The following is a 24,759-nucleotide window of genomic DNA, read 5'->3' as shown; positions in this document are numbered from 1 at the left end:
AAGCAGGGCGTCAAGGAGGTGAATAAAAATAAAACAAAGCGCCAGATAGAGGCGTTCAGGAAGAACAAGACTTGATGGAAGAGCTCATGAAGAGCAGAGAAGAATGAGATCCTGCTCTAGTTAAACTAGTTCAGTGACTCAGACTTGTTAATGTATTGTCAGCAGTTCTACGGAGCGACTTCAGTTGTATCTTCAGTGCTTCTGCCAATTAGCACTAAATGTTGATTGTAGCAATATGTGAAAATGTGAACTAAATCTTGATGTTTAAAAGAACTGTATTGAGGTTAAGAGAGCTGCACTTCCTGAAAAGTCAGCACACAATATGGAAACATATCAGTGTTGTGAGACACACTCGCTCTCCTCACACTGTCACTAATGGCTTGTTTGTTTGCAGTGAACCCTGACCACCCACCAGAACCCGAATTTCCCTAATTGAATAATAGTTGCTTTCACATAGCTCAAGTTCTCCGGTGTCAGCTTATTCGTCAGCAAACAGTTTGTGCAGCTACTTGGAGTTAGCACACTTGACATTCATCACCTCATCAGATCGCAAAGAAACCACCCCCTCGCAGCTTGGCTAATATGACTTTGGTTGATTTTTGTTGTGGCTTCTACATAAGTGGCACTTAAAAAAACAGATTAACTGATTTGCTAGTCAAGCACAAACACACTCACAAGCTCACTGTGTTAGCTTATAATGCATTCATGTTGTGTAAAGCTGCCCTGGCTTGTTAAAACACCCAGCCTTGCTCAGTAATAGGATGGTTATATAACATGATATGCAGGGTTTAGATTACTAACATCTAAAAGTAAATATTCATAACATGTTTTTTACATAATCGAATAACAGCCTGCTGATTAATGGGGAAGCAATCTTTAAACGTGTAGAACCACTGAAAACCTGATTACTTAAATCCCCCTGCATGCTCTGTCCTCTGTTTTGCAAACAGCAGAAACAGAAGCAACACAGTGAGGCTGGCTGGTCTCATCAGCATTTACCTCCTTTTGTTCAGTGTGTGCTTTGACAGAGATGAAAGGGGAAAGTAAAAATATAGCCCATCTTGGCGTACTGTGAATTGGAACTCGCTGGTCTCGCTTTCTTCCTCTCGCTCTGTCTTGCCTTGCTCTCTCGTCTCGCTCCCTGCTACCTTTCTTTTTTGTTCTTCTGCAGGCGATAGTTCTGTGTGGAGCTGGCTATCTACTCTGGCACTCTGCCCTTTTTCTGGGGATTAAGAAAAGGCCTTGCATATAGACTACACATCAAATTTCTGTCCTCTTGCCACTGCGTTTTATCATTCAGTGTGAAATCTCAATTCCTTCACTGCTCCGTTATGTAATTATTACCCATCTTAATCATTTCTGGCTTAATCTTGTTGTCTGAGGGCATCGTGTTTCAAGACGAGAGCCTTGTCTTCAGTGTGTCACAACATGCGCACATGCATCACATGCTACACATTCAGTCCTTTGTATTGTGTGATACATTAGTAAAAGATGCCATTTCCAAAGGTTAGATAGTCTCAAGCTGTGACTCCACCCTTTAAATTGACAGTTCATGCAGATAAACATCGAAATCTCCTGCAAGTTAACAAGGGAGATGAAAGCCCACCAGCTGAGCTACGCAGCTGATATGCATCTTTTCCTTGCCGTCTGTGCCTGAATGTGTTTTGGCTTCCATACAAAAACTAATCATAAGTGAATTAGTCTGCCTGAGAAGAGCACCAAATGTATTAATTTATGATTTTCTGCCATCTACAGTGGGGCAAAAAAGTATTTAGTCAGCCACCGATTGTGCAAGTTCCCCCACTTAAAATGATGACAGAGGTCAGTAATTTGCACCAGAGGTACACTTCAACTGTGAGAGACAGAATGTGAAAAAAAAATCCATGAATCCACATGGTAGGATTTGTAAAGAATTTATTCGTAAATTAGGGTGGAAAATAAGTATTTGGTCACCTCAAACAAGGAAAATCTCTGGCTCTCACAGACCTGTAACGTCTTCTGTAAGAAGCTTTTCTGTCCCCCACTCGTTACCTGTATGAATGGCACCTGTTTGAACTCATCATCTGTATAAAAGACACCTGTCCACAGCCTCAAACAGTCAGACTCCAAACTCCGCCATGGCCAAGACCAAAGAGCTTTCGAAGGACACCAGGAAAAGTATTGTAGACCTGCACCAGACTGGGAAGAGTGAATCTACAATAGGCAAGCAGCTTGGTGTGAAAAAATCAACTGTGGGAGCAATCATCAGAAAATGGAAGACATACGAGACCACTGATAATCTCCCTCGATCTGGGGCTCCACGCAAGATCTCATCCCGTGGGGTCAAAATGATCATGAGAACGGTGAGCAAAGATCCCAGAACCACACGGGGGGACCTGGTGAATGACCTGCAGAGAGCTGGGACCAAAGTAACAAAGGTCACCATCAGTAACACACTACAACGGCAGGGAATCAAATCCCGCAGTGCCAGACGTGTTCCGCTGCTGAAGCCAGTGCATGTCCAGGCCCGTCTGAAGTTTGCCAGAGAGCACATGGATGATACAGCAGAGGATTGGGAGAATGTCATGTGGTCAGATGAAACCAAAGTAGAACTTTTTGATATAAACTCAACTCGTCGTGTTTGGAGGAAGAAGAATACTGAGTTGCATCCCAAGAACACCATACCTACTGTGAAGCATGGGGGTGGAAACATCATGCTATGGGGCTGTTTTTCTGCCAAGGGGACAGGACGACTGATCCGTGTTAAGTACAGAATGAATGGGGCCATGTATCGTGAGATTTTGAGCCAAAACCTCCTTCCATCAGTGAGAACTCTGAAGATGAAACGAGGCTGGGTCTTCCAACATGATAATGATCCAAAACACACCGCCCGGGCAACAAAGGAGTGGCTCCGTAAGAAGCATTGGAAAGTCCTGGAGTGGCCTAGCCAGTCTCCAGACCTCAACCCCATAGAAAATCTGTGGCGGGAGTTGAAAGTCCGTGTTGCTCGGCGACAGCCCCAAAACATCACTGCTCTCGAGAAGATCTGCATGGAGGAATGGGCCAAAATACCAGCTACTGTGTGTGCAAACCTGGTAAAGACCTATAGTAAACGTTTGACCTCTGTTATTGCCAACAAAGGTTATGTTACAAAGTATTGAGTTGTATTTTTGTTATTGACCAAATACTTATTTTCCACCCTGATTTACGAATAAATTCTTTACAAATCCTACCATGTGGATTCATGGATTTTTTTTTTCACATTCTGTCTCTCACAGTTGAAGTGTACCTCTGGTGCAAATTACTGACCTCTGTCATCATACTTTTTTGCCCCACTGTAATCTTGTAGTGCTGTTTTACCTCCTGGGAAAAACACGAGTTGCCTTCTCATTTTGATTGAGGCCTTTGTTACTCTGGGTCAAGAGAAGCATAGCCGCCTGCTTTTTAGAATCTATTTTTCAGAGTAAATTGTTTTCCACTCTAGTCTTGCAGTTTTCATTTGTTTACCCCTGTAACCTGTGGCGCCATGGAAACCACTACAAAGATCCCCTGTTGCATCTGTTTCTATGTACATTCATGTGAAAAAGAGTTTACACAAGTACACCCTTACTGCTTCCATAGGCATTAATGGGGCAAGTAGCAGCCAAGTGCTGTTAATCAAATGCACTTCATTAAGTACTAATTACAAGTGTGAGTGCCTCTGTGAAAGCACTTGGCTTGGTGATTTTCTTGTGTGGAGCATTCAGGTGCGTGTTAATATAATAACGCCACAGTACTCCCACGAAACGAGTGAGTTTGCAAAATCACATTGAACTCACTGATGAAGGACTGAACAAGTGCGGCTTGTTTGGAAGGAGAAAGCTGCCTTCTATCTAAAGAGCATGGCAGCACAGCGTAGGTTTTCTAAACCGTCCACAAGACTTGTGGAAAGCCTGTGTGTCTCTCTGCATTTTGTTTGTGCACCTATAACACTGCTGGGGGAGCATTGCTGGAGGTTGCTTCTGGGGGAAATAAATGGTAAAAGATTAATAACATGGACAATAATGAAAATTAATAAATAAAACAGATTAAAACTGACTATTACTGACTGGAAGCTGACTCTGGTGCTACTCCTAAAATGCCTTGGAGAAAAGGTGTGTTTTTAAAAGTGATTTAAAAAATCTCAAGTGTTGGAGTCAGCCTAATATGGAGGGGCAACTTATTCCATAATTTGGGGGCCACAACAGCAAATGCTCGGTCCCCTCGGTGTTTCAGTCTCGACATGGGGACAGCAAGGACGTTTTTAAACGTGAAAAATCAAAAATGAGCAGAGGCTGTGAGAAGTGATACAAGTCTGCTGAACACTTCTGGTCTTTCCTTTTCAGTAAATGTATTCAGAACTCAAGATCAAATTTACATTTTTCAAAGGGACTGGTGGTTCCAGGGCTCGAACCACCAACTACCATTATTAGATGACCTGCTCTGCCGCATGAGGCATTGCTCGTGGGTTTCCAAGCGAGCCAGAATAGTTTAACTTCAAAAACTGTAAAATCAACCTTTGTGTCTCTCTGCAGGCTAATTTTTGGGACATGAGTTTGATCCCCTGACAGGTTTACTGACCTCATGTTGTCTCGTTTTATCTTCTAAATTTTTATTCCTCTTCTCCGAAGCACTTTAGTCTACAGAGAAACAACATCATCCTTCACTATAGCAGTTCACCCTGTCACACACATTCAGAGCACTCCCTTGACTGCCTCCTCATCTCTATTATAGCTGCCATAATTCCATCCAGTTAAGAGAAAAACTGAGGTTTCGGGGTATAAATTGCAGCTTGTACCGCACCTGTTTCTGCACATTTGTCACTCTTGGGCTACAGTCGCTCTCTCATGTCATCTGTGGCCCTCTGAAGTACACTGTAGTCAGTAGTTGGCTATTCTCTTTTTCCTTGCTTATATTGCCAGTGTTTGGCATTCTGAAGTCTAAAAAGAGCAATTTACTGGTAAGTTCTCACAGATCAAAGTATTTAATTTGTGAGCACGTTTTAGTAGATGGCTTGAAGTCCCGACAATCAGGCTTTTAATTTGGGCAGAATTTCTGTTTATCCGTTGAGCTCGTGAACCGTGTTACCCTCGTTCAAATGTGAAGAAATTGCTGTTAAGTGCTGACATTGTAATCTTCATTACATTCGAGCTGCTCACTCCTGAAGACGGTTGGTTCGGGTTGTAAAGGGAAAGCTGAGGCTGTTATCTGCATGTGTGCATGTTGTAAGTTAGACTCCATGAGCTTTCCAATTACAACGTCTGCACCCGAGGGCCCAGTTTGAGGTAATTGCTTTTAAGGATCGCCCGACAACCCGAGGCCTGCTGTAATGACACTGTATCTCTGCTCTATGTGCTCAAATTATTCTATTTGCATTTATTAAAGCTGTTTTTGTGAACCCATAGATAGACAGAGCGCTGTTTTTGTTTTTTCTCTCTGTCTCGGTAAAGGCGAAGCTTTCATATCTGTCCCCTGCTGCAGGGCATGTTGACGCTCGCTGTAGATTAATTAAACGTCTACAATTACAGCAGGAACTTATGCAGGTGTCTGACATTCAGGGTGAGAAGGAAACAAACAGCCTAATTGAATCAAGCTTGTCACTTATAACCGATTTACCTCTGTGACTGATTTCATATCGCAACTCAGCTGGCTGCCTTCTCTTTTTAACTTGCAGTCAGAGCTGTTCCTGTTCCCCGGGGCTTTGTGATTTTGCGTTTTGTCAGGTACAAAGGCTCTTCAGCAGCAGCAGCCAGCACAGTTGTTTCAGTGACAAAGCCTCCATCTCTTCCCATAATCCAGAGTTTTTCCTCAGACAAACTGCTGCTGTCGGAGTTGTTATAAGGTCAGCTGTCATATTAGCTGAGGAGGTAAGGTGTGTGTGCTGGTGTGGGTGCGCACACCGTTTCTTCTAGACAGTGTTGTATAGCAGCATTTGTGATGGATTGGTGGATGGTTTAAAAAAAAAAAAAAATTTAAAAATTGTAAATTTGTGCTTTTTCACCTTTGCCTGTGTTTACCTGTTAAAGGGATCCTCTGTATGTCAGCGGCTGAGCAACAAAATTAAATTCAAAAAATAGAATTTCAACTGATAAAGGGTCCACATCATTTTTGTTACTTCAGTGTGCTTGTGCAAAGTAGCTGGGTAACTCAGAGCAGGTAGATGCTCATACAGCGAGAGAGTCCAAAATGTCTGACATGCTAAGTGTCCAACAAATCTTCAACAAATTGGTTTGGGAAGTAATCAGGCATTGTGACCTTCTGGGATAAATATCTTGTATCATTTATGTAACACAGTAAGGGGAATTGTTGAAAAGAATATATCAATGGGCCAATAGGCTCGACTATAGGAGCACAGGGGTGTGTTTAAATGAGACACAGAGACAAGAATGTAACTCAAAAGAACCAGCCAACTTTAGTGAAATAAACCATAAGGTTGACAAGCACAGGTTAAAGACACTTTACAATGGTAGAAAGGAAACTTACAAAAAATGAAAGAAAACTAAAACACATAAACTACTAAGACAATGACTTGGCCAAGTGTTACTTTTGGTTTTCAATGTTGGGTTTCAATGCTCGGGTGCACCCTAGTAACCTGACTCCTTAATTCTTATAGAAACAGATTACACAAATCCAATGTACATTCAAATGAAAATCCACACTCTTTTCACATGTGGAGAGTGTTCTACACAACAGCTTATTATTCAGAGTCCCAAATAAAAAATGTCCAAGGGGTAAAGTTCAAAAAATTCCCAGGGTGTGAAAGAAAATAGTGGTGAGAGAATGTCAGTCAGTGGTCTCATGTATAACCAGCTGTGTGTAAAAGTGTGAGTGATACAGTACTACCACACCGCAAGGTGCAGCAGATCATCAAGTGGAAAAGAAGCGAATCTCAGTCTCTCTAAGTCCAGGAGGGAAGGCTCGCCGTCTATTTCACCGGAGGAATCCACCTCAGGAACAATTCAGCATACAAAAAAAACCTGACCTGTCAACAGACAGGGTCAGAAGAGCAATTCAAATATTAATTATGCTGTTCTAGCTATAATTCACAACTTCGGATTTTGTTGAAATCACATTCAACATCAATTTGCAATTAAAATACTCAAATTTGCAAAAATAAAACATCTCTCTTACACAAACTATGCATTAAACCAAGTAAAGTCAGTGCATATGCGACAATTATTAATCAAACAATTGAGATTAATTCAGTTTCTCAACGATAAAATGTGAAACAGACGTGAACTAACTGAGACATACAACATGTGCTCACCGATCTCAGTGCATCACGGCCAAAGACAATGGTATGGTGTCTCTCGGTTGGAAAATGCAGGGCTCTAAATAACGTAACAGGACATGTTGTTTTTCTCTTTAATAACAGTAATACGACGTGAAGGAAAATAAACATAAGTTGCGCTTCAAGTGTTACCTTACTTCTGGAAGCAGATTGAGATGAACTTTCAGGCAGTTGATGGCAACCAGAGCTAACAAAGGCTAACAGTTTAGCTCCACGCGGTACTTTCTAAAGTTGCCAGAAAACTGCAGCATCGCCTGTTTACTCACTTTGGCTACGTTTAACATGGAAGATAGCTGATAACCAGCAAACTTATGTGCAGCACAGTTAGTTGCAACTTATATCTAATACTTTTCCCAGCCCAAAAACTCCCACAAGAGCATCTGGCTGCATATTGCGACCGCCACACTAACCAGAAACGCATAACTTCAGTTAAATCGACTTTGACAGCGAAAACTAAAGTGTATTTTTGTTACTATTGATGCTGCTGATAAATAAATTTGATTCTAAGTGGGTTTTTTTAACAATCTGGGTTTATTAAAAAAATCACTTTTTACATTTTTAATCCTTCAAACACCTTTTTCTAGTACAATGCACTTGTTTGAAGACAACCTCAAAACTCACCATATCATATATCAGCAGTGCTACTGGAAATTATTGTACAATGGTCCCTCACAATAACGCGGTTCACCTTTTGCAGACTGTTTCGCTGATTTTTTTTTTAATTAATTAATTTATTTATTTTTTACAGTACATTGTGTTGTGCGTTGTGATTGCTGTAGACCATTGTCAATCAACCTACTACAGTGTCTCCTGTACAGCAGCGGTCTCCAACAGGGCCACGGACCAGTACCGGTCCGTTGAGTCGGTTTCCCTGGGTCTTTTCCCGTGTTGTGGTCGTGTCTTATTTTGAAAGAACTATTTACGTGTTACCATAGCGACCAGAGAGCATCAAGAAGCAGAGAGGAGGACATTACTCTCAATGTTGGCGCATTTCAGGAAGACGCTGCTCATAAAGTTACACAACTACACAGCCGAATTCGCGTTTATTATTATATTTACAAAATACCACCGTTTTTGTCTTTGTTTGTATCATTTTATTTTGTTGTATTTATCTGCAACACCTTAAAGGCCGGTCCGTGAAAATATTGTCTGATATTAAACTGGTCCGTGGTGCAAAAAAGGTTGAGGACCACTGCTGTACACTACAGAATGCGTTTAGCTTGTCGAATTTATATAAATCTGCACATGAAAAGTTTTGCACGGTTTCATTTTGTAATACTGGACTTATGTTTCTATAATGGGTTGAACTTTAAGAGTGTTTAAACAAAAGAGAAAAGTTTGAAAATGTTCATGCATGTCTGAGAAACATAAAGCATGTGGTGAGGGATTTTACAGTCTTAAAACATCTATAATAATTGTAAAAAATAAAATTGGCTACTTCGCGTAGCGAACGTAACTCCCGCGATAAACGAGGGACTGCTGTATTATTAACAGTAGAGTCTGGGACATCTAATTGATTAACATCCACATTGATTATCATGCACTATTATTTTTGTTCAAGGAGAGCAAAAACTATAAAACTCTCTCAGCTTGTTCGTTGCCAAAATAGGCTACTTTTGTGTATGTTCACAAAATGCTGTAATATGTATATTTATTAAAACATTTATCTACTTTTAGCGACTTGACTCTTTAAATTAGCACCAGTCCTTTTCATCAAAACCAAAATTTTATCTACATTCTTTTTTTTTTACTCTTTAAATGCCAGTTAGGTTATATATAGTACCAGTAACGTTTCAGATAAAAAGGTGATAAAGTCCTAATGGTTTCATAAATCTTCCTATTTATTTATTTATTTATTTTATTTACAATGCACTGAACTGTACAATGTGAAAAGTCAACAGAGAGACTGCAGAAGTGCTGAAAAGAAGTGCATATTTATAACTTTAACTATGAGGTATATTTAATACCTCATAGTTATTAAATATACAAAGTTATAGTTATTAAATATATATAAGGCTGATTAAAAATAAAAAGGGCCATTGCTATTTGCCTTTCAAACATACCTTTGAAAGGCAAAGCATTTTTAATGTATCCATTTATATGCTCCTCGATCTTTGCCCTGACAGTAGGGCTGAAAGTGGGGCACAGAGGGCAGTGAAAGAGTCTTCAGCAACATGTTGTGCATTCCTGCAATTCTGGCTTGGTGGCGGAATTCAAATTTGATATGTGCATCTAAAACTGAGAGAAAAACAGATAAACATCATATACACATTTAAGTTCAGGTTTTAGCAGAAATACCACGTTACAGTTAGCATGTAAGAGATTTGGGGAGAAAATTCTTTACAAAAACATAATTTACAAGACACTTTTATTTGTGACATACATATATATTGACATATAAAAGACAATTTAACAAAGGCTAACTAAAATCTGGGCAATAAAAAAGCAGAACAGAATGGAATAGAGAATATTAGTATTTATAAATGTATAAATCTCTTTGTGACAAACTTTACAATGTTGATGCAGGTGGAATGAGAGACATGAATAAAGCGCAATAAATGGAACAATGTGCATTGATGTCAGATAGTGAAAAGCAGTGAAGTGAATTTGTTCAATAACAAGCAAAAATCAAATATGTCCGAAACTGACCAGTAAATGCTAACCAGAGGTGTCAAAAGTGCACACATTCCTTACTTAAGTTTAGATACCTCGGGGGTCTGACCGTTGTTGTAACGCTAACAAAGTGGCAACGTAATCAGTGTAAGCAAAGTAGATGATTCCTAGAATTATATAATTATTAACGGCAAATTTATACATGGAAGACTCCGTACCAACCTTTACGATCGATTTGCAAGGTTAATGATCCATGCAGGAACGAGACAAAAAAAAAAAAAGATCCATGCAGGAACGTATTTCCGCCTACTATGGAGGTCACGTGTTTCCGGTTAGTGTGGAGGTCACGTGTTTCCGGTTACTGTGGAGGTTCCAATATGGCGCTCCCCAGTGGCTGCAGCCAGACCCTTCTCCAAAAACGTCGGTTTCTCAGGGATCAAAGTTTTGCAGCGCAGCTCTCTTTTTCTCCTGCCAGCACGCGACTACCTCCACACATACAGTAGCAGCGAACTCAGAGCAGGTGGGTGGGACACACAGCGGCAGGATGCTTTCCTATTGGCCAAAGCATACTGGGACTTGTGCATTTCGATTGGTTGAGCAGGCTGTCCATCTCTCCTCATATCTATTACTCCTTAAAGTGGTACCCTAATTTTATGTGGGTTACATTTACAACTAACTAAGTTTCCTAATGCAGGAAGTCTGGACTAACTTTCAGTTTAGAGGGTCCAAGTTTCTAATTCCTAGTGGTGTTCCCCAATAGATAATGCAGAAACTGGTTTAAGCTGGTGGTGAGGAGCTCTAACAGCAAATTCACATATGGGTAAACTTTATCCTTGTACTCTGTGTTACTCTAACCATAAGGAGGCTGGATGTTAAGTCCTTGATTCCATTGTTGGACAGAGACAGGCAGAGGGAAACCCTGGTGTTATGTATGTTATGAGCAAATCATTGGTTGAAGGAGCTACAAGCACTGAATATTTTGTAAGAATTTATTTTAGATGCCTTGAATTCAAGGAGACTTTGAGGCTAAGCCTGACCAGCTTCCCTCAGCTCTGCATCCTATCAGATCAGCAGAAGAGAGGTTTTTAGCATTATGCTAATGGCTCCACATGCTTCTGTGTCTAGTCAGTTACATTGCAGAAATGCTTGATACAATGTAGAAAAAAATACATTAGCTTTATATTGCTATATTTTAAAATACTGATATCAGTATCAGCCCACAGAGAACAAAAGGTGTCACGCTCCAGCGCTCAAGTTATTAATGTGAGGTGTCATTATGATGGAGAACAGCATAAATGGTGTTTAAATTTGATAGTGTTTTTGTCACATTCTGAAAGTATTTGTGTGTTCAGCACAAAGTTCTTTTTTAGAGAGAAATAGACACGTGAACTGTGGTATAAAAAGAAGAAAGGTTTCTGGATATTTCTCAGAGACCATTTGCCCCTCCACTCCAATCTGCACCAGGGTACCTTTGAGCGAGGCTTCTCACAGCCATGAGGTGGAAGTGCACGTGGCAACAAGTGATATGGATATAAAAAAAAAGCTGGTTCATTCTGCACTGCTGTAGTCAAAAGAAGATTATTTCCATCTGCAGTAATTTATATTTGGCAGCATATTTCTGTCAGACTTGAAGCACACTGAAGTTAAGTTAGAAACTGTATGAAAACAGTGAGCTGGGGTGGAGGTTTGGTGGAAAATTGCTTGCGGATACAAAAAACCTATAACTTGATATCATTTCTAAAAGTAGAAAAAGATTTTAACATTTAAGATTCTTTATCACGTTTTCTTGATAGTTTTCAAAGATTTTTCTAGGACAGTTTTTATTTTATTTTATATTTTTTTTATTTGTTTTTGTCATTTAACCGGTTGCTAACTGTGGATAAACTATAACATGAAGTAGGGACATCCATTACCATAGCCTGACCATTTTAGTGCATCACTGTCGCGTTTGGCCATGAGCAGTTATCTGGCTCTTCAGATGTTAGCAAACTATTCTGATAGCTACCTGTCACTACATCAGTGCATTTTCTGAGCTGACACTAACACTTGCGCTCTTGGCATATTGACAATTGCTCCTTTTCCTCACCTTATCAGCCACCAATAATAAAACCTTTAATTATCTAAAAGTCTACAAAATGTGTATCTGTAGTGAAAGATAACTAAAGCCCCAGCCACACTGGTCTAGAAACCAGTCAGCGACCCCCTGCAACTAGGGCTGGGCCATATTATACCGTTCACGGTAATACCGGTATAATGTTAGGCAACGATAGGAAAATGAAATATCGTGATAGAATGGGAGTAAAACGCGCGTGCGCAGTGCCTTTGTTTTCATACGCACATGGCCGATTGTTGAGTGAAACAGATGAACCAGAATTGGTTTGTAAAAATGGTGCAACTTCAGTGATGTGGAACTGGTTTGGTGTTTGTCCGTCAGATACACGACAAAGCACATTTTTTTGCAGAACATGCAAGCGGCCGTCGTTATTGTCGTATTTGTCGGACTAAGATGCTCTTAAATCTGGGAGTAATCTGGGTCCTAAACTCTGTATGCTTCAGGTCAAACAACACTGCCGCATCACTGAGAGTTAAAAACTCTCTAAATTCTTTCATCTTTAATAAAACGATCAGCATTGCTGCTTTACCAGGTGTAACTATGAAGTTTAACTTCCAGGCATCCATGAAAACAAAATTTATTACATTTAACGGAGTTAGAAGTTAGCAGGAAGCTAGCGGAAGTTAGCTCGCTAGTTTTGCTAGTTACCTAAGCATGATATAGCATGTTCTGACTGAGAGATTTCTGAAAAAAATCAAACGTACAGCTCTGCTATCACTTCCAACATAAATGAAGACAGGAAACTAAACAGCAGTGACGTTTGTAGGGTTACTGAAGTTGGGCTAGCTGGTATATAATGATGTGCTACATGATCGCTAGCGACACAGCTATGTTAGCATAACATAAACAGTGAAGCTGGAGGACGAACACTAACATTTTTCCACTTATAAAAGTTAACGTTAAAGTTCCTGATAGTTGGAGACAAATGCAATCGCATGGCAGGATGCTGTAAACGGACCAAACTTCAGTCAGGAGAACAACTGAGATAATCCATCCACAATACAAGGTTAGTCATTAATATACTGCAACAACATGGGAATAGAGCAGCTGCCAGAGAATTCAACATTAATGAATCAATGGTACAGAAGTGGAGGAAGCAAGAAGAATGAGTTTAATAAAGTTTGATTTATCTGACTGCTTTGTTTCGCTTAATGTGCCTTATAATCCCGTGCACTTATGGTCCAAAAAATGCGTACTGCACACTGCAGTTTAATGTTGCAAAGCACCTCTTTTTAACTTCAGTGGATATTATACATGGTTATGCTCAGGATATGTCAGCCCATTTCTACTGGAAATGCCTTTTGGTTAAACTTTCAGCAAGGAATTTGCATTTGCACTGTTACATTTTTATAAAGCTTTAATGTACATAAAAACCAGCTTCTTGTTTAAGTGAAAATAAATGGAAGGTTGTCTTTTTGCGCTAGTAATGTTGTGGAACTCCACAACATTACTACAAAATACAACTGTATTTTGTCTCGCATCAATTATATCGTCAGTTATATCGTTATCGCAAATTTTCAAATATATATCGTGATAAATATTTTTGGCCATATCGCCCTGCTCTACCTGCAACCACTTGTAGCTAGGAAAAATGTGTATTCTCTGATGGTAACACCAATAGTGAATTGAAAATGAAAATTTTAGTTATGTAGTGGTTACTGAAGTGTGTGAGCAACTGGAGCTTTAGGCCTCGTCTTGGCTCTCTGAATGGATCAATCTATCCCATGGGACATTTTGTCAGTTGACACACAGCCTTCTTGTTAGTCTGACACTGAAACCTCAAGCCTTAATCCCAACGGTGCTTTGGAAGTTGTCACATGCAGTAAAGAAGGATTATGAGTGACACAGGGTTTAAAAGACGGCGGCAGCAGTCCACCTTAACTTGCATGTCTCTTGTAAATAAGCCGAACCTCAGCAAAGCAGAAGGAAAACAGGGTAGTGATCCCTGTGCGCACAGTTCAGCAGTGCGAGAGGGGGCGGAAGACCATGAGGAAAAGGAATGCTTATTCAGGCTTTTCACAGATAGGAAAGTGGGAGGAAGGAGAAATGCACGAGAAGGAAAACCGAAACTGCAAGTAATCTGAGCCAGTTTTGTCCTACAAACTGGTGACGCACACAGTTTTTCTATTTATTATCTTACTACACATTGATCTGAAGTAGAGAGATGGATCTCAGGAAAAGGTTGGTCTGTCAATAGCCACTGTTTATCATAAGCCATACAGTCATGCATAAGCTACATGTCCTCAACACATGTTTGCGGTGTGTGTGTGTGTGTGGGGGGGGGGGGGGAAGTGGATTTTGAAAAACTCCTGAGGCTTCACTCGTGTACTTTAGTCACCACTTAATATCTGCTAACTGTTGGAAATTGGACAGACAGTGATTCATGTAAAAGGGGGTATGGGTCGCAGCTTTGTTCAGCCACCCTGACCTGCTTTTACTTTAGGTTATGATTGCCATTATACCCACAATAAACCTGCTTTGTAGGCAACACTTTTTTAAGCTGTTTGTTTTAAGGGTCTTTGGAAAGAGCAAAGGTGACTTTAACTCCCTGGCCTGGATATTCATGACTGGAATGGCAACGTTTTTTGTAGATGTAGTTCAAATTCACTTGAATTGTATATCAGACAAAAATGGGATAAGTTCCCTCTCTCAAAAGTCCAGCAGCTGGTCTCCTCACTTCCCAGAAGTTTATGGACTGTTGTTAAAGAAGAGGTGATGCTACCCAGTGGTAAACATGGCCATGTATAAACATGTTGCTCTTATCAAATTCAAAATAAGATAATATTTTTCATAAAATAGTAAAATGTCTCAGCTTAAACGTGTTATCTTTTGTATGTTCTGTTTTGAATAAAATATGGGTCTATGAAATTTGCAAGTCACTGCATTGTTCTTATTTACTTTTACCCAGCACCCTAACGTTTCTGGGATTGGGTTTGTACTGTGAGATAGAACTGTCTCACAGTGCAATGATGGCATGAAGCCATCATTGGGACAGACTCATTATTTTCCATCCCAGCGACTGGCATTTCACTGAACGTGTGACTCTGCATCATTGCATTTTCACAAAACTTGATTCACATTCACATTCTGCCTGGTGACTCCGCATTTGCTTTGCTGTCACTCTGCAAGCGCACAAAATAGGAAGCTCTGTTTGTTTGGTTTTTTGACACTGTGCTAATGTCGTCTTACTGCAAACGTCACAAATTTGAATCTAAAGCTTTTTCCTATTTTCACAGCTTAGCGAAAACACAAAGAGTGTCCTGGTGTAATCACCACTGATTGAAGACCATGATTATGGTCTCTACTTAGGGCTCAATATTGATAATTAGACGAGCTGTTAGTCAGTAGGCAACTGCCAACAATAGAGGTGTAAAAAGTACCTCATCAGGAGCCAGATTCCAACACTGGGGTAGTTAGTCTGTTAAGGAAAAAAAATGCTTTGAGATGAGAAAGTCCTTAGCAATCTCCACCCACAGCATGGACTGAAGTTGTTGGGGGTTTGTGGAATATCAAAAATAGTCCTGATTTTTAAGCTGTAATGTAGATTTATTATAAAAGTCTTCATATAAATATTCAAAATAAATAAATTCCACTCTTAGATTTTGTCTGAACACGAAGTTCCCAGTATACTTTGTTTTTAATTAGGCTAAATAATGTAAACCTTACTTAGGCTGCTGTGTTATAGACATTAAAAGCCCTTTCTTACTTCAGGTCTTAGATAAGTAGTTTAAATTCTGTTTCATGTCCAATCAAACGACATCCATCCGAGGTTTATTTCTCAGCAGGTGTTCTGTTTCCAAGTGGAGCTGATCTCGGTGTTAAAGCCATAAATCAGCGTCATAATTGCCTCAGACTCTCTGTATGAGCTCCGACATCTTTTCTGTACCAGACACACTTATTCTTGTTGTGACTGGACCCTTGGCACCTCCCATGTATAAAGATTAAATATTAACTTTGCTCTTTTCCAAGTGACTGGACTAAGCATTCGCATGTTCAGTCTGCTGACTCAGTCCCTGAAGAAAGAGGAAACAAAGGAATGATGTGAAGCGTGCCCTTTTCCCCGATATCCATTGATTATTCGGTATCACACTGATGGGATTAGAGGTTTATGTACCACCCGAAGCACATCTGCAAAGTTCTGCGTTGAGTAGACTCATTCCATTTTTCACTCAACTATATTGAATATCCCTGTAACCTCGCAGTCATGTGTCACCTGTCACTGTTCGCTAACTCGAACAGTCTTTAATTTTTATTTTTGGAGGGGGAGGGGATGATACAACATAAGAGATATAGCAGGGTCAACAGTGATGTTAGCACAGCTCTGGTAGAGTATAGAGACGGAAAGCCCCAAAACAAAGACACAGCTCAAATATTTTATGAGTGGGGACATTGCAAGCTTAAAAATGAATTAAGCAATGTTGGAACCAGTCCAAAGTGTTGGTGTTTTAAGACTTTTCTGCCCTATCTCAAAGATTTTGGGGTATGTAATGGATGTTTTTTGTTGCAGTATTGAACCAGAGTCTTCTCCCTTCATCAGTATTGATGTTTCACTAATCCCCTAGTGTGTTTTTAGGTAAAAACTAACGTATCCTGGTCCAAATCCATCTGAAACTCCTGAGAAATGATCCCTGCTGCCTCGTCAAAGCTAATGCTACAAGTAAGCGCTCAGAAATGAAATAAAAAAAAAACAGAAGTCATATGATAAGATGCCGGGGGGCTTTAATGTGATTCTGCAGCCTGTGGCTTAGCCAGAGATGGGGGTGGTTTGATGTAGACATTGGTGACAGGGGAAGATATAAATGATACTGACAGGGAATCACACAGTTGACATGCTGCGTCACACCTTTGTCACAGCCTTGGCTTGGAGATGCCTATCGTCTGGTGAACTGTTTTAAAGGAGAAAAAGGTCTTAGAGGAAAAGTAGAGAAAAACTAAAAACTATAGGAAGGCTGTACCAGTTATATCTTTAAATGATTAACACTACCCATGTTAACAGCAGTTCATCTAGGGGTTTGTTTTGCAAATTTGAAGATGCCGCTATCCACAAGATGTGCCGTACATTCATTTTGGTATTGCAGTTTTCCTGCCACAAGCTTTTCTGTTTTGGGATCTGCAAGACGTGCAGATTTTGTCAAAATGGTTGGCCGGTAAAATAATTATATTGTAATTTGTTTGAGTCACCACAAAATACAGAGTGTAGAATTTGAAAAAGCACAGCAGGGCAGGTTTTTGCTAGTGTAATGGTTTCAAATGGATCAAATGGATTTTAACTACACAAGCAGTATTTAATTGTTAATGTTATTGTTAATCTGTGGTTCTCTTCCACGGCTTTGGTCCTTTCTGGTTCCCCTCACCTCCAACCAGTCGCGGCAAATGCCCGACCCTCCCTGAGCCTGGTTCCTCAGGTTTCTTCCTGTTAAAAGGGAGTTTTTCCTTCCCACTCACGCCAAGCGCTTGCCCATAGGTGGTTGTTTGATAGTTGCGGTTTCTCTGTATTATTGTAGGTTCTTCATCTTACAGTATAAAGCACCTTCAGGCAACTACTGTTGTACTTTGTTATGAATTGAGTGTCTTCGTCTTGACTTTTCTCCTGACCTTACTGAACAGAACAGTGCAGAAAGTGAGCTTTGTTGAAAAGTGGGGCTTAAAAGCATGTGGCTTCAAAAAGGGACTTGTGTGACTGTTTGTTGTTTAACTGTCATTGTGTCTGTTGTTTGGTTTGAACGCTGCTGAAAGCCCCTATTGTGTTTGAAGCATAGCTAAGCAAAACTGACAAGCTTCCCTTATACACTGAGAAGATAAAGTCAGCAGAAAAACAGTCATTTTAAATAGACTGCTTATCATTTCTCTGCATATGGAGCTTCTGAATACATGCATGTATCTGTGTAAGCATCTGTGCTTGACATATCCACTGTAAATTATATGGATTATGGTTAAAAATAAATTCTAGCTGGCTAAATACATTGGGAGTAGTTGACATTGTGCCAAAACGGCCGTTATGGATAGAAAAAGTGTTGGATGAAGTGTGAAAGGAAATCTGATTTTGATTTCCATCCTCTGTTTTGAAAAAGTTATCTTGGAATTAGCTTAACAAACTGTAGAAAGTAAGAAATCAACCCCCCAAGAAATCAACAAGATTTGGTCTGAGCCCCTCAAAGTTTAGTTCATTATTCAGTTCATTACCTCCCTCTTATGTCTTCTGTGCTCTGTTTCCTCCTCTTCCCCACTGCATTTGCTCCATTTGCCTTTCTGCTCCATCTTTCCCCTCCAACCAACCCTTCCTTCCTCCTTGCTGTTAGCAGAGCTGTCAGAAGTGTTTGAAGTGATTTCTCACTGCGTCTCCTCAACAGTCCTAGATCAGGATGCCTTGGGTGGTGTTCGGCGCCCCGGCCTTAAATAAGAGCTTACTTTTCTATCAGCGGGATGGTTACCGTGCCCTTTCTGTGAAGTCATTCCCAGTGCAGCTCCTTTGAATGCTCCCCTGGGCACCATTCGTGCTGCCTGGATTGAAGAACGCAGTTTTATAAAAATGTATGTCAACTTGGGGCAGATGCATTTCTCCTAACTTTTATTTGTTATTTTGTATCACTGGTGGCTCTAATGATGTGTTTAGGCTTTGTAGCTGCAGGCTATTTGTTCGCTAGCAGGCGCTCTGTAGTATGTCCTCATGCAATTATACTCCCATAGTACACACACATAATAAAACCTCAGAGTAATGACCGGAACATCTGTGTCTCTAATAACAAGCATGTTATCGCCTTTTGCACCCTCATAACTGACGTTTCTGGTATTTTTTTGAGGAACACAATATCATTTTAATTTCCAAAACCACCTGGAAGGCATGAATGTGAGAATTCCAAACAGTTGCATAGTTCTCAGAAACACATTGTATAACCACATGCTTTTTTACATTGGTTTTTACTGGGATATATCTTTAATCCTCTTATATAATATAATATAATAAATCTTTAGCAATGCCTTTTATCATTTGGGTAATACCAGCCCAACTGGCTTCTCTTCATTGGCTTCAGAATTGCGTTTGACTTTATTTACTCTCTCCTGGGGAATAAGCTTCTGTTGGGGTTCAGGACTCGGACATCCTCTAAGACTAGGCTTCAAATTGTCCTTTTTGGTAAAACTTAGTTACAGCTGGATCAGGTGCTAGTGGACGTGGTGTTTTGCTCTGGTTTCCATGGTTTCCTTGTGTTCTGTTTTTTTTATTGGCTCTTTCTTCTTGTTCCACCAGCCAGTCACAACTGATGACTGTTCCTTCCTGAGTCTGGTGCTTTGGCTTTAAAGGGAGTTCATTGTCCCAAATTGCCAAATGCTCCAGTGTTGTTGGGTTTCTACCTTAACATCTAAAGTAGCGGTCCCCAACCTTTTGCGCCATGGACCGACACTATTTTCACAGACTGGCCTTTAAGGTGCGAATAAATACAACTAAAATCAAACCAGTACCGGTACCAAAAAAAGAAGATTTATTCATAACACAAGGGAAAAGACCTAGGGAAACTGAGTTAACAATAAAAACTATCAAAAATACCGCTGAAAACCATACACCCAAGCCTCAACTCTCGCGGCCCGGTACCAAACGACTCACGGACCGGTACCGGTCCATGGGTTGGGGACCGCTGATCTAAAGCACCCTGACTGTTGTTGTGAGCTGGTGCTAGATACACAAAATTGAGTTCTTTTTCATAACTAGCAGGAACTGTGCCTGCGGATTACCACCTGGAAGGTCAGCCCCATTCTACTTCTTGTGCTATCAACAGCAGTTTGATTTCAAGCACACTCTCTGGGCTTAGGGCCCAATTCATTTAGCTGTTGATAATTTGCAGCTATTTGACAAGCCAGCATTTGTGTACAGTGGTAAATCCTCTCATGCTGAAAAAGAAGTCAAAAGTGCCTCGCTAACACTTTAAAGTACATTGTTAGCAACTTCCTCCTGAAGTTTTTATGGCAGATTGGCCTTCACAGCTACAGCGTCAAATTTACTAGCCAATAAGAGATCCAGTAATGAGGAAATTTAAATGAAAGAAGTGCATTAAGAGATCCTATTATCTCAACACTTGCACTGTATCAGTTATACAACTGAAAATAATGAGGAAGCTTTATATTACCGAGCAGTCTTATCTTTTTATTTTGTCTAGGGAACAGGCTGCCTTTTTCACTTTCATCTGTCCCCATTTGGTTTGTTTCCTCCCCTTTAGTATCTGACTCAGCTCTAGGGTTTCCTGTGGAGCCATTTAAAACGATGGAACTGTATTCATTTAAGAGAGAGTGAAATATTGGACTTTACTGAGAGTCTGAGGAGCACATTCACCAAAACCCCTCAGGGCTTTGCATACGTGAGTTAGTAATGATAGCTTTATAGTACTCCATGTAACGAATGTGTCTAAACTCTGTGAGTGTTACATGAAGCAAGCTGGATTAGATCATAAATCCATCATATTTTTGAGCTTCTGTATAGTTTTATCATTCAAAAAGACTGATAGGGTACTGTCATCACCCCCTGGCAGCATAGATACCCAAGTTTGTGAATACAGTAACTTTCCAGCAAGGTGATGCAAGATTGTCACATTCATGGCACACATGTATCTGCTATTAAAAATCTCACACAAGTTTAAATCCCAGTGACTTTGACTCCAAGATCAGAGATCAAGTGTTTTAAAAGTCTTGTGAATGCAATAACTAAACAAAATTGTCAGGTAGGATTTTCAAATTCATACCATAGGTATATCTACTAGGAGACCGAGGCGTAGCACTGGCAGCTGCAAGTAATTTAGACATTTCTTATTAAAAATAATATGATATGCAGATTGTGAACACTTCCAGCTTTAATCCCTCGTGTTTTTGTTTTTTTTGTTGTTGTTTGGGGGTTGGGGTTTTTCAGTTTGGTCATCTTGTATAGCCATCAAAACAAAAATAAAAAGAGTCTGTTTTGTTTTGTTCACAACCCTATACTTTATTTATAAATCAATTTCTACTCCCGCTTGAAGGCTAATAATAAATATTTATGTCCATGTTGCTCAGTATCCATATATACAAACCCCCAGTTGTGCACAAAGTCCACAGCATGCATGTCTCTTGGTGAATGTGCTGACTGAATAAAAGTGAAACCCAGTGAACCTAGAGGTTGGGGCCTTAAACCTGCATTCTGTATGATGGCCAATAGGGGGCAAATTTTGTATTTGCAAAAAGAAGTTTCATTGTAAAGAGTCTACAGGTGAATGACCTTTGGCTCCTCTGCTCTATGAACTCTTTGCTGATGACTCTGCAGTCTCATTTGCTCATTTCATCTGTTCAGTTTCTTCTATTTCATCTTCAGATTCTCTCCTGGCTCAACATACCTGTTTTGTCTAGCTATGACCGTTTAATATCTAAATGAAAGAAAGAAGCTGTAGATGGCTTATTCTGCAGCCTGTTACTAACTAGTAAATAAACTAGTGAACGGCAGCTTCTCCCTTTGTAGCCATGTCATTTAACAGAAGGTGAAAAAGATTTTTTAAAATGGATAGCTGCTGAAGCCTGCTTGGGAGGTGACTTGAATGAGTTTCGTGGGAGTAAGTAGCGTGTGTGTCTGTGGGTGGTTGGATTAATAGCTGAGGATTTAGATTGGATGTAATGATGCAGAGCAGAAAGCAATGGGGGAAGCCATTCCCCTCCCGCCCCCTGCTGTCCCCATTGTTAATATTTGGAAAGAATCACCATTCTTCGGTGTGGATGTGGGTATGGAAATATTCATGTGATACACACATCCTGATAAACGGGCCCATATAGCGTGATGGGCGTGCTCAGGCAGCGTGATACAGTACATTGATGGATTGGCTTTTCTTCTCCGTTGTCTCCAGATAAATAATAATTAGTTCCTCATATCCACTCTTGCCCTCACAGCTCAGCCTCACATTACCCTCTCACCGCTGAGGTTCCAACTTCTGGCTCTGGAGATTAAACTTCTTGTTAGTTCAGGGGTTCTGAGCTCGTTTGTTGTAACACAAGCGCAGCCCTTTTGCTCACAGACACCGTCTGCAGGGGTCCGCTGTAAACCGTCATGTCACGAAACCTCTCCACAGATGTAAGCCGACATCTGACCTTTAATGAACACAAAGGCAGATCCCCACTGCCGTGGGAGGCTAGCGAGGCTGTCTGACACAGTGCGGTCTAATGAGATGGGTCCTCTTGTCAGAGCCGGTGTCAGACCTTCTCAATGACCATACAAAACACCTACACACCTCATTAGCATCATGCTAATAAGCCATTCTACTGAGGATGCCATGGAGAAACTGGAGTGGAGTGAAAAGAGGGATGGCATGTTCACAGTAATATCAAAGAATTCTTCAGCTATGTGTGCTTTCCTCCAGCTTCAACAATACCTACACAGATGCTTCAAATATACCATCAGTATAGAACATTTAAGGTGGATTCACTGTATGTTTTAGTTTCTATTGAGAAGGCTGTGCATAAGATATATGAATTTAACAACTGTCTAGTGATGGGTGTGAGATTTGTAGACTAAAAACAGATTATCGGGCTAAATGAGGACTGGTATCACGAGCAAATCATAGCATTTGTCATGGGGTGGACTACCTATAGTAGCAAATGTGACATTTATTAATTGATACATTAATCTGCACATACTCATTAGGCTCATTTTGGTATGAAGATATGCAGATTAATGTAAGCTAGGGTGATGGTTATTCATGATGTCCAAGAAATTAGTCCATAATCTGCTGTAGAGGGGAATAGGTGCGATATGGGGACTGAGAAGGTCCTAGCAGTTTAATAGATGGGAGAATGTCATTCTTTCATGTTTTGAACATGTTGAAAGAGATTAAATCTGTTTATCCAGCTGTCATTTTCATCTTGGAAGAGATTACTATATTCAAAATAGGACTGAAACTAAAGATTATTTGGATAGTTGGCTAAGAATTTAAAAGCAGGCACTTTTTCCGTTCATGATGTTTCAAAGTTGTTGTTTTTTTTAATTAAATGCTCTTTTTTTGCTAAGTGACATCGCTTTCATGTGTTTTTGCAAAGTATGAAGCCACAGCTAACTAGCCTAGCACAAAGGCAGGAAATAGGTAAAATGCTAGCATTGTTCTGACAAACTTAACAAAATTAAGCACCTTTAAATCTTATTGAATGTTTTAATAGTGCGAACTGAAAATATTCCTCAGGATCTCATAAATATCAGGCTTTATAAGTTCTCATAAATAATCCTGTGTCATTTCTTTAGGGGCCAGAAACGTAAGCACGAGGAAGATAAGGAGGAAGACAATGTCGACAGCAACAACACAGAAGACAAGAAAGAAGAGGAGAAATTTGTCGATGAATCTTCCAAAGACTCTAACGAGGAAGAAGAAGGCAGTAACTCGGAGGAAGATGAGATGGCCGCCGCCTTGGAGGCAGAGCTAAATGACTTTATGTGATGATGAAATTAAGGGGCTCAAAGACAATAAAAATAAAACCCCAGTCTCCCATAAAAATGGTACCTAAACAATTATTTTTCTGCTTGGATCTGTGTGTAATTAGGATGTATGAGTGTTGTAATAGAAAATAAAGAAGACAAAAAAAGATTATCCTGTACAGAAAGGATGTGTTGTACAAAAATCAAGACAAAAATAAAGACTTAGATTTTTGTAGCATTGATGTGTAACCTTTTTGGCAAAAATAACAAAATGCAACAAAAAAAACCCTTTGATGTTAACATTTTATTGTAACATAAAAAATCTGTAGGACACGTGAAATTTGATACATTTTGTTTTTCTATTTCGATTTTTATATTGTTGAGAAACAAATGAGTGAAATCATAACATGTAAATTTTGCTGATTGTACATGCCAAAGAGTTTGAGATAGTTTTACTAAGGCCTGCAGCTAAATATTTTACTCTTGACTTCCACTTTTATTTTTATTTTTGGCCTCTTTGACAGTTTCTTTGTGTTATGAATGCAACCAGCAGATCTAGACATATGAATGTGTTTCCACAGCTTGTTTCTTCCTCTTCGTTGTGTTTGTACATTTGGTACATTTGCGACAATGAGATCAACTATTGAGTCTTTTGTGCTCTATAACCATGAAGTGATCCCAACTTTGTTTTTAATATGGCTCACATTTCCTTCATCTGCTACCTTAATTGTTGATCCTTTTGTTAGAATGGATACCTTCCTTTTACTTATCTCCCACTGGAGCCAATCACCAATTGACAAAAGAAACAAAATCTGAATTCCCTTATCTAGTTTGGGTTTTTAATCTGATTTCATTTGTAGCTCAGCATTCTGTGATTTGATGGACTAGTCTGATATTTTGGGAAATATTTCTTGTCGAGAGGTGACCACCTGTAGCTGGCTAAGTGGGGATGGCTAAGTGACAAATAATTTGATAATAAAATATTTGTTTTATTCTCCTTTTTATGCAAAAATGCAAAACCTTTGCCAGTTTTTGCTTTCCCAGTGTGAAGATTTTACTCTTTCTTTCTCATGTATGATGGTAAATATTTGGTCAACTGTAGTAAGGCAAAAGGAAAAAAAAAATACCTCAGTCTTTTGACAGCCATTTTTCTGTGTTGATATTATGTTGAAAAAACTGCTGATCGATTAGTAATGAAAATAAAGGTCACTTATTAAGAAATGAAGATGTTGTGTTTCATTAAAACAATAGATTTTATCTGTGTTTTCGGGGGTTGGGGGAACACTAAGCTGTCTGGGATACATGACATCTTTAACTCTTAAGATATTTCCCAAAATG

The 24,759-nt window shown here is 39.8% G+C and overlaps 1 protein-coding gene across 3 annotated transcripts in view; it reads left to right on the top strand.

Moving 5' to 3' along the window:
• Positions 1-24,425, top strand: part of ctdp1 (CTD (carboxy-terminal domain, RNA polymerase II, polypeptide A) phosphatase, subunit 1) — a 96,337-nt gene extending 71,912 nt beyond the window's left edge. For 2 of the 3 annotated variants that reach the window (XM_082520706.1, XM_082520707.1), the window contains exon 13: positions 23,251-24,425. In XM_082520706.1, the coding sequence (XP_082376832.1) occupies positions 23,251-23,443 (193 nt within the window). In that variant the 3' untranslated portion in view covers positions 23,444-24,425. The remainder of the gene's footprint in view (positions 1-23,250) is intronic. The other variant, XM_082520709.1, reaches the window with a different exon arrangement.
• Positions 24,426-24,759: the final 334 nt, after the last annotated feature.

The sequence above is a fragment of the Aulonocara stuartgranti genome, assembly GCF_965226115.1.
Source record: "Aulonocara stuartgranti genome assembly, chromosome: 22".
Lineage (NCBI taxonomy): Eukaryota > Metazoa > Chordata > Actinopteri > Cichliformes > Cichlidae > Aulonocara > Aulonocara stuartgranti.
This window is presented reverse-complemented; position numbering and strand designations above follow the sequence as displayed.